The 8,985-nt window shown below is 64.6% G+C and overlaps 1 protein-coding gene across 2 annotated transcripts in view; it reads right to left on the bottom strand.

Moving 5' to 3' along the window:
• Window positions 1-391: 391 nt before the first annotated feature.
• CLCN7 (chloride voltage-gated channel 7) overlaps window positions 392-8,985 on the bottom strand; it is a 29,830-nt gene continuing 21,236 nt past the window's right edge. The window contains exons 15-25 of one of the 2 annotated variants that reach the window (XR_004026679.1): window positions 8,498-8,636; window positions 7,371-7,464; window positions 6,267-6,436; window positions 4,713-4,764; window positions 4,401-4,528; window positions 4,115-4,200; window positions 3,789-3,918; window positions 3,096-3,168; window positions 2,832-3,008; window positions 2,469-2,549; window positions 392-2,180 (exon numbers count right to left, since the gene is read on the bottom strand). Coding sequence is in view for 1 of the 2 variants with exons in the window: in XM_030797861.1 (XP_030653721.1) it covers window positions 2,094-2,180; window positions 2,469-2,549; window positions 2,832-3,008; window positions 3,096-3,155; window positions 3,789-3,918; window positions 4,115-4,200; window positions 4,401-4,528; window positions 4,713-4,764; window positions 6,267-6,436; window positions 7,371-7,464; window positions 8,498-8,636 (1,204 nt within the window). In the remaining variant the exon portion in view is untranslated. The remainder of the gene's footprint in view (window positions 2,181-2,468; window positions 2,550-2,831; window positions 3,009-3,095; window positions 3,169-3,788; window positions 3,919-4,114; window positions 4,201-4,400; window positions 4,529-4,712; window positions 4,765-6,266; window positions 6,437-7,370; window positions 7,465-8,497; window positions 8,637-8,985) is intronic. The other variant, XM_030797861.1, reaches the window with a different exon arrangement.

The raw sequence follows: 8,985 nt of genomic DNA, 5'->3' as shown, positions 1-8,985 counted from the left end.
AAACTCATGGCTTCACAGCCCGACTGCCAGTGGAACTCTAGCCCTCAGCTCTCCCACTCCTGCAGGCACCCCCCAACTGCCTGCTTCTGGATGGATCTGAGGGTCCCCACTCCCGAGGGGGTGCAGACACGTGTCCTCTGGCAAAGGGGACTTCCTTTAGCTGCTGAGGGAGGGGAAGGAGGCCCTGACCAGGCCTGGGCAGGAGGGAGGGACGCCAGGAGCAGGGAGGCCGAGAGCCCCAGGGCACCCCAGACACAGCCAGGCCCGCGCCCGAGCAGAGTGAGCAGAGCCCAAGGCCTGGGCAGCGCCATCGGGATGAGGGGCACAGCCGGGCTCCACGGGAACCCCATTCTTGCTCAGCAGCCCCATTAAAAGGCAAGAAGCAGCGATGTGAATCCTAAACGCTGATTTTATTTAACCGAATATATTCAAAATATGATCATTTCCAGGTCCTCAGTACAGGACCACCGTGAGAGAAACCCAGACCGGAGCTTCCAGCGCCGACTCAGGCCCGGGAATTTTCTTCTTGCGTCACTGCAGGGTGGGCACCCCGGCCCCACCCCCCTCCACCTGGAGCGCCTCTGCCTTGTCCCCCAGACCCACCAGCCAGGAGCCAGAGGCCCCCAGGAGGGAGGCTGAGGGGCGGGGATGAGGAAGAGGATGTGGCTGGTGCCCTGGGTGGCCACAGCCGCTGTCTTTCACGCCTGTCTCACTCCACACGGTGCCCCAACCTCAGGGTCCCGAAAGTCCCAGGCTGTTGGACGTGGTCTGGGTGGGGTGGGATGGATGACGCAGGCAAAGGCGGGCTGAGAGGATTTCTTTATTTCACGCGTTCAGACCCAACACACTCGGACGCCTTGGGGCCCTGTGAGGGCTAAACAGGGGGTGTGGCGTCAGCTCCTGGGGAAGCCCCACTCCCTGGGGAGGAAATACACGGCAGGGGGCCGCACCCAGCCCCCCCTGCCCCCCACGGAGGGACCCGTGTTGCTCTAACAGGGACATTAAAGTTGCCTCTAATGCCCTGTGAAGGGCCCTGTGGCGGCCCCAGACCCAGCCCAGCCAGGCTAGAGGAGCCTCCCAGGGGCCCTCAGGTGGTCGGGGGGAGCTTCTTGGCCCCAGTGCCCACCGGCCCTTCTAGCCACCTGTGCTGGGCCAGGTGTCCTCTGAGGCCGGTCCCTGCTGCACTTGCACTTGATGGCTGGCAGGGGCGGGGTAGGGAGGGCACCCCCGAGGCCGGGGTCCCCATGTGCTGGGGGAAGACCTGCCTTCCCAGCCAGTGTCCACAGGGCAGCAACTCGACGCTCTGAGGCTCAGGGACCAAGGCAGGGCTGGGTGGGGGCCCAGACTCCAAGCTCTGGGGGTTGGGGGACCAAGGCAGGGCTGGGCATGGGGCTCAGGGCCTTGGAGGTTTTTCTCAGCTCTCAACATCACAGCACAGGGCCCGTCACCCCAGTCCTCTGGGCCTGTGTACCCAAGCCGGATGCAGGCCGGGGAGTGCACATGGGGCTCCTCTGTGGTGCCACTGGGAAGCTGCTCTCCAGGGCGGTCCCAGCCTCCAAACTCTGCTGCTACGAGTCCGTGGCTCAGGCCCAGGGACCACAGGCCGTCTGCTCATGGCTGAAAATGAGGCCAAGCAGCTCCCAAGTCTCGAAGACTCCACTGGTGTGGAGGCAGAGGGGCCCCCTTCCAGGGCAGGGCAGCCCTGGGGGCAGCAGCAGAGTCGAGGGCTCTGTCTCACGCACACGGGCACAGGCACGCAGGTGCCGGCCCTGCCGCTGGCTCCCAAGAGGCCGACAGCCCGGTAGGGAGGTCACACACACACAGCTGATCCCTGGAGGTAAAGAAACCTAGACGAGGAGAGCGGAGGCTGGGCCTGCGCAAGGAGGCGCCAAGGGGGGAGACCACTGCCCACAACAGGGTCAGTCCCGCGAGAGGGTCAGTTCCACGCCTGCCGCCTGCCCGCCCAGCTGCAGGCTGCTCGCCATTGCCACTGCTGGGGAGCATGGTTTGGGCCGAGAAACCAGTGACTCCGGGAGGAAGTGCAGAGGGGCCAGGGTGCCAGCGCTGGTGCCCACCATGGGCAGGGCTGGGCCTCACGTCTGGGCCAGCGAGAGCTCCTCCAAGCCTCCCTTTCCCAGGCGGTACCTGGCGAGGTCTTTCCTGGTCACCAACCCGACAACCTGCACGACAAGGCCAGGCCACAGTGACGCACGGGTCGGCTCCCGCTGCCTGTGGAGATCCCTGCCTTGCGTGTGGCTGGGGCAGCACAGGCTGGGGGCCCTGGGGGCTTCAACACAGCCCCCGAGCTGAGCACGGGGCTGGGGAGGGGTGCAGCCATGGGGCATGGGCCGACTCAGTGCTGGGTCCCGTGCCTCCTGTCCCCGGCCGGGAGCTGAGAGTAAGCACAGGCAGCAGGCAGAGGGGAGCCCTGCACGGCACATGCCTGCACCCCCACCGCCCTCGCTCACCTGATTGCGGTTGTCCACCACCACCAGGTGCCGCAGGCCCAGGGCCCGGAACAGCTTGAACACCCGTGGGAGCGACGCCTCCTGCAGCAGGGGCACAGCTGTCAGTGACGGCCCGCACGGCAGAGGCAGGCTCCCTGCACCCCCTACCATGGCGTCCAGGCACGTCCTGAGCCCCCACGCCCGTCTGGCCAGCCTGCTCAGCCCCCTGACTTCGGCTCTGTGGCCTAAAGCCTGCCAGGCCCTTCACAGGAGACAGAGTCACTGAGTCCTCCCCGCTGTGGCCCTCCTGACCGCCCCTCCCCGAGGCTCTGGACCCCACCCCCTGCTGCTCAGTCCCAGGCCCTGCCCAGGCCCTGCACATGCCTGGGGCACCGTGTAGGGGGAGGGGTTCATGAACTCGGAGAGGTCCATGGTGCACTCCCGCTCATCCTGGGACACGTGGATGGACTGGATGGGCGGGAAGCGTGGGTAGGCGTCGCGGAAGTCCTTCAGCCTCAGGCGCCGCTGCACCAGGCCCATGTTGGACCGCTCCACAAACACCTGCAGGCGGCAGAGCCCTGTGTCAGGCACCCAGGCAGCACCCCCTGGGGCCCCCACCCGCCCGATGGCCTGGAGCCTGGCACGCACCTTGTGCTTTAGGAGAACGATGAGCTGGGAGCGCAGGATCAGGCCCTGGAGCCGGGCAGGCTGCAAGACAGGCCTGCGGTCAGGGCCACAGGCCCGGGGGTGGTAGGCTGTGCTGGAATGCTGTGTCGGGCCCCGCTCTGACCCTGTTCCAGCCAGATGTGCCATCTGGGCGTGGGCCCCGTGTCAATGGCCACCTGCTCACACCAGCCTCGCCATGGCATTCCACGTGCACAATGCCACGGGACCCAAGGATCGGCGACAGGGTAGCGGGGCCTGACCATGCACAGCAGAAAAACCAAGGGCCCAGGGATGGTGGCTTTGCTGCAGGGCAGATGCAGCCCCACTGGGTCCCAGTAAAAACCAACCTCCAAATCCCCAGTGTCCACGTCTAAAGGACACACAGCAGTGGCCGAGCTGTGTGTCCTGTCAGGGCCTCCTGACAAAGTCACGGCTCCCAGTGCCGCGGCTCTCAGCCCACGTGCCGACCTCAAGACCCTGCCAGGTCACAGCCCCGCCCAGCCTCAGCGCCCACACGGCCCTCCGTGGCCGCACACTCAGCTCCCGGCACTCCTGGAACCACCAGGGCACCCAAACGCGCAGCTTCCCCGTCCTGCGAACCTTGCCGTGTGCTTCCCACCACTGGACTGGACAGAGGTCACGTGGGCGGAACCTGGTCTATGGGGTGGCCGGTACCTGGGCGTCATCGGCATGCTCCACCACGGGGAAGCCGTTGTGATTGGACGCCGTGTCGCTCAGCACGTCCACAATGACGCCGACCTTCTCACGCCGCCTCAGGCAGGTCACTGGTGTGCTCATCACCTCCCTGTGGGAGGAGCCCGGCCACACACACCCGTCACACGCCACCAACTCCCACAGTCAGCCCTGTCGGCTGGTGAGGTGTGAAGACACTGGACAGGTAATGCGTGGCTGCCTGGAGCCCGCAAGCCGTGCACCCTGCCCCTGTGTGACAAGAGGCCGCTGGACACCCTCCCCACCCACAGCTGTCCCGGGCGCTGTACCTGGCAGTGAGTGAGTGCGAGGTGACCGGGGCCTCCCAGTGCAGGAAGGGCACACTCTGCAGCTGAATGTGCATGTCATACAGGCCCTGCGGGCGGGGCGGGAACACAGGGCTTTAGGAGCCCACACCCACCCCTGGAGCCCCGAGCCTACCCCTGGGAGCCCAGAGGCCGCCCCCGGAAACCCTGAGCCCACCCCTTGGGGACCGGCTGTTTGGAGGCTCACAGGGGCCCCTCCCCTACGGCAGCACCCACACTCTCAGGGTGAGGCTCCGAGGCCCCGGCACACCTCGATGAAGACGTCGCCCACGATCTTGGCGGTCATGAGCACCAGCATGATGGGGAAGCCGTAGGTCACGTTGCTGGTGGCCTCCATCATGATGACCGTCAGGCTCAGGGTCATCCGCACGATCCCGCCTGCGGGAGCCATCATGAACCCCAGCACGTCCACCCTCCCGGCTCAGGGTCACGTGGCCACCGCCTTCTCCGTGCAGCACCCATCCCATCCACCTGCCCCCAGACCCTAGCCCCGCAAGGGCAGCCACGGCCCCCTCCAGACCCCGTGGAGCCCCCCACCCATCGGGCAAGAGCCAGGACGTACCCAGCTGGGCAGCAGCTCCCATCAGCGCGTATTTGCCGGGGTCGGCCCAGATCTGCGGGAGGTGACATGGAGGAGGTGTCAGTGTGGTGGCTGGCCCAAACCCACCAAGATACACAGACGGAGGAGGCCCTGTCCAGCAGCCCCACAGCCAGGAATGAACCCCGTGGCTATGTACACACACACAGAACGACCTAGCACAGTACACCCTGCAGCAGAGGCTGCGCCCTTGGCCTGAACCAGGCGCTCGGCACCTGAGCAACAGGGGAGTGGCAGGCATGGAGGGTGCAGAGGGCACAGTCACCATGCAGCAGCCCAGGCCAACTAGGGAGCGCCGCCCAGCATGAGGAGTGAAATTCCAGCACACAAGACACAGAGAGCCCCGGGAACATTAGGCTCAGCCACAGAACCCAGGCATGGCAGCCGCAGATGGCGACTCCACGTAGAGGCAACGTGAAGGGCAGGCAAAGCTAGAGACCGGAGGACCTGCTGGCTGCCAGGGCTGGAGTCAGGGAAAGCGGGGCACGAGTGTCGGCGGGCACAGGGTTTCCATTCTGGGGTGACAGAACATTCTAGAAGTGGTAGTGACGGCCGCACTGCCTCGTGAACGTGAGAAACGCCGCTGAATTGTCCTCTTTAAAACGATGAGTTTTACGGTATTTGAATCATGTTTCAATTTTAAAAATCAAACCAAACCAAACTCTTGTGTGGAGGGAGATGGGCAGAGCACAGGGGTCTGGGGAGCAGGAGTGGGCGCTTCCTGCCGGGGCTGACGAGCATGGCCGGGGGCTTCCTGCCAGGGCCTCTTACGGGTTTTCAGTCTTATTTAAGCGACTGAAATGAGAAACAGAAAACATACAAGGGAACCCAGCCCCAGCGGAGGCAGGCAGAGAAGGCAGGCCTGCGGGGGCCGAGGTCTGGAGGGCAGCGTATGCCGCTCTGGCCCCCGGCCTCACAGAGAGCAGCCCTGGCCGGGCATCCACCCCATGGAGCCTAGAAACAGCTCTGCAGCAGCCCAGGATCACCTATGCTTTCTATCATGTTCTCAAGAATGAGGACACGAGCCTCCGGCCCCTACCTTCGCCTGGTCCAGACTCCACACACGGGCTGCGCTGCCACAGTACACGTGCTGCCACCACAGCAGGACAACACCCACGGCCCGTGAACCACGCGAAGACAACGCCCACGGCCCGTGAACCACGCGAGGACAACACCCACGGCCCATGAACCACGCGAGGACAACACCCACGGCCCATGAACCACGCGAGGACAACGCCCACGGCCCATGAACCACGCGAGGACAACACCCACGGCCCATGAACCACGCGAGGACAACGCCCACGGCCCTGAACCACGCGAGGACAACGCCCACGGCCCATGAACCACGCGAGGACAACACCCACGGCCCGTGAACCACGCGAGGACAACGCCCACGGCCCATGAACCACGCGAGGTGCGACACTTTTATCCTGCCCTGGGACTTCTGCTCCGGCTCGCGATGCCGCAAGACCAGGCTCAGCCGCAGGGCCCCCCAGCCTCCCCTCCGGCCCCACTCACCGCCGCCCCCGTGAGGTAGGACAGGGAGATCCCAAACAGCCGGCCCCAGGCAGCCCCGATGAGCAGGGACGGGATGAAGACCCCGGCAGACACCGTGAGCCCGTAGGTCCAGCAGGCCAGGAAGAAGTAGACCAGCGTGAACAGGCCAAGGGTCAGGGGGTTGTAGGAGCCTAGGAGAGAAGAGGCGCTGACGGGGCCTCCACGACTCCCGCCCTCCGCAGGACCACCCTGCCCCGCTGCCAGTCTTGCGCCTCACAGTCACCTTCCAGGAGTCCAGCGGTCCCCAGAAGGCTCCCTGTTCTCAGCCTCCCTGGGAACCAGAAAGGCTAAAAGGATCCCATGGGGAGGCCACAGGGGAAGAGGCTCTGCGGGGCCGATGCCAGCAGCAGCAGGAGCTGCGCCCAGGTGGGCGGCCCAGCTGGGTCTAGCAGCGCCAGGTCTAGACTCCATGGGTGGGCACCGTGGTGCAGCTCGCAGCCTGGCTCCGGGAAGAGGGTGTCCCCCACGCCTGGGGTTCTTTTCCTGGAGCAGGCAGCATTGTACTGCGTGCAGGGCGGGTAAGGCCGCCAGTGACACGATTGCAGAGGTGAAAGGCCGGCACTCCAAGGTCGCGGTCTGCGCTTCCGTGCAACACTCATGGTCGAGCGAGGACAGGCCATGGCCTTGGTGTGGGAGTCACCAGGCTGGGTTTTCTTTTGTTTTTTTGAGAGAGGGTCTCGCTCTGTCACCCAGGCTGGTGTGCAGTGATGTAATCACAGCTCATTGCGGCCTCAACATTCTGGGCTCAAGCAATTCTCCTGACCCAGCCTCCCAAGTCCCTGGGACTGTGGGTGCACCACCCTGGCCGGATAATTTTGCTTTTTTGGGAAAGACAGAGTCTCGGCTAAGTTGCCCAGGTTGGTCTTAACCTCCTAGGCTCAAGTGATCCTTCTGCCTTGGTCTCTCCAAGTGCTGGGATTACAGGAGTGAGTCCCTGCTACGACCCATGATAGGGATGACCCCCCAGCCCAGGGCTGCAACCTCAACCCACAGGGGACACTCAGCCAGAAGGCATCACCCAGGCCCTGATCGCAGGGCCTGCCGGGCGGCACCGCCCGCACACACCTGGCGGGTCGTGGAAGAGGCTCACCACACTCTTCTCCGGGGTGTTGAAGAAGGCCGCAGCCATGGAGTTGTACTCGCCATCTGCACAGAAGAGCTGTGGGGTCGGGAGAGAGCACACGTTGGGAGGGGAGACGGGCTGGTGGGCTGCAGGCACAAACCTGGTGTCACCGTGAGAGGCCGTGTACCCTGTGCCTGGCCAGCATCAGGTGCGAAACACACGATCCCGCCATCGGGTCAGGGCCACGGTCACAGAGGGGAAGGAGGACACACACGGCCCAGGCCACGGTCACAGAGAGGAAGGAGGACACACACGGCCTAGGCCCAGCAGGGGGCCGTGTCCAGCCCTAGGGGTGGGTCAGCAGGACCATGGGCTGGGACGCCGTCCATCCCTGGTGCCACGGAAGGTGGGCCCAGGCGCTCACATGAGCTCCTAAAAGAGGCTGTTGGCACCCCGGTGCCACAGGCCCAGAGCCTCCCAGGCTCCAGTAGCACAGGGGATGTTGTCCACGTGGCTGGAGCAGAGTGTAGCAAGGCTGGTCAATCCCACGGCCCCCGGCCTCCCACGCCTCTAACGGTTCACACCTGTCCCATCCCATCCTGCCCACCCCTGCTGCGGCACCCACTGGTCTGCTGGGCCTCTAGGCTCTTCTTGTTCTGGATGCTTCATGTTAACGGGGCTACGCCACGTGACCTCAAGTGTGGTTCCTCTAAGCGCAGAGCTTTCCAGAGCAACCGTATCACAGTGTGGACGGACACACGGACTGTGGTGAGCCGTGAGCACCAGGCACAGGCCCAGGTGTGGACGGAGGTTTGCATTTCTCCTGGGCCCACATCTATGGTGCCCCCAGGCTTCTAAGGCTCGCCCCATCAGGCTGCCATTCTGGGAAGAGGACTGAGGGGAGCCTCTGGCCCCCATATCACCGCCCATTCCCCTGGCACCTCAGCAGACACCTGGCCTCCTCTGAGATCTGGGTGGACAGGACTAATCCTCTTTGAGACACGCCAGCCTGTGCGCTTCTGGAACTCTGTGGGGTGGGCAGCCCTCCTCCCGTGGCCTAAGCGAGGCTCCTGGAGGCCGCCCTGTGGCTGCCCTGCCTGCTGGACCCCGCCCAGGCCCAGCCTCCCACCTGCAGCGGGTAGGACATGGAGCCCCCCTGCAGGGGCTGGCAATCCCGCGACGAGTAGATCAGCACGAAGGCGACTGTGGCCGTGACGGCAGCCACCAGCATGGCCTCGATCACCTGCAGGCAGGGCCGGTGGATGTACCTGGAACCAAGAATCAGGCTGCATGGCGGGTAGGACGGCAGCGCGGCCCCTCTGCAGCCCCCATGGCAACCCGAGTCCCTGATGGAGGACACTGGGCCTGTGGGTTTTTTGTTTTTTGAGACGGAGTTTCGCTGTTGTTGCCCAGGCTGGAGTGCAGTGGTGCGATCTTGGCTCACCGCACCTCCGCCTCCCGGGTTCAAGCAATTGTCCTGCCTCAGCCTCCTGAGTAGCTGGGATTACAGGCACCCGGCACTACACCTGGCTAATTTTTTTTTTGCATTTTTAGTAGAGACGGGGTTTCTCCATGTTGGTCAAGCTGGTCTGGAACTCCCGACCTCAGGTGATCCGC

The sequence above is a fragment of the Nomascus leucogenys genome, chromosome 18 (assembly GCF_006542625.1).
Source record: "Nomascus leucogenys isolate Asia chromosome 18, Asia_NLE_v1, whole genome shotgun sequence".
Lineage (NCBI taxonomy): Eukaryota > Metazoa > Chordata > Mammalia > Primates > Hylobatidae > Nomascus > Nomascus leucogenys.
This window is presented reverse-complemented; position numbering and strand designations above follow the sequence as displayed.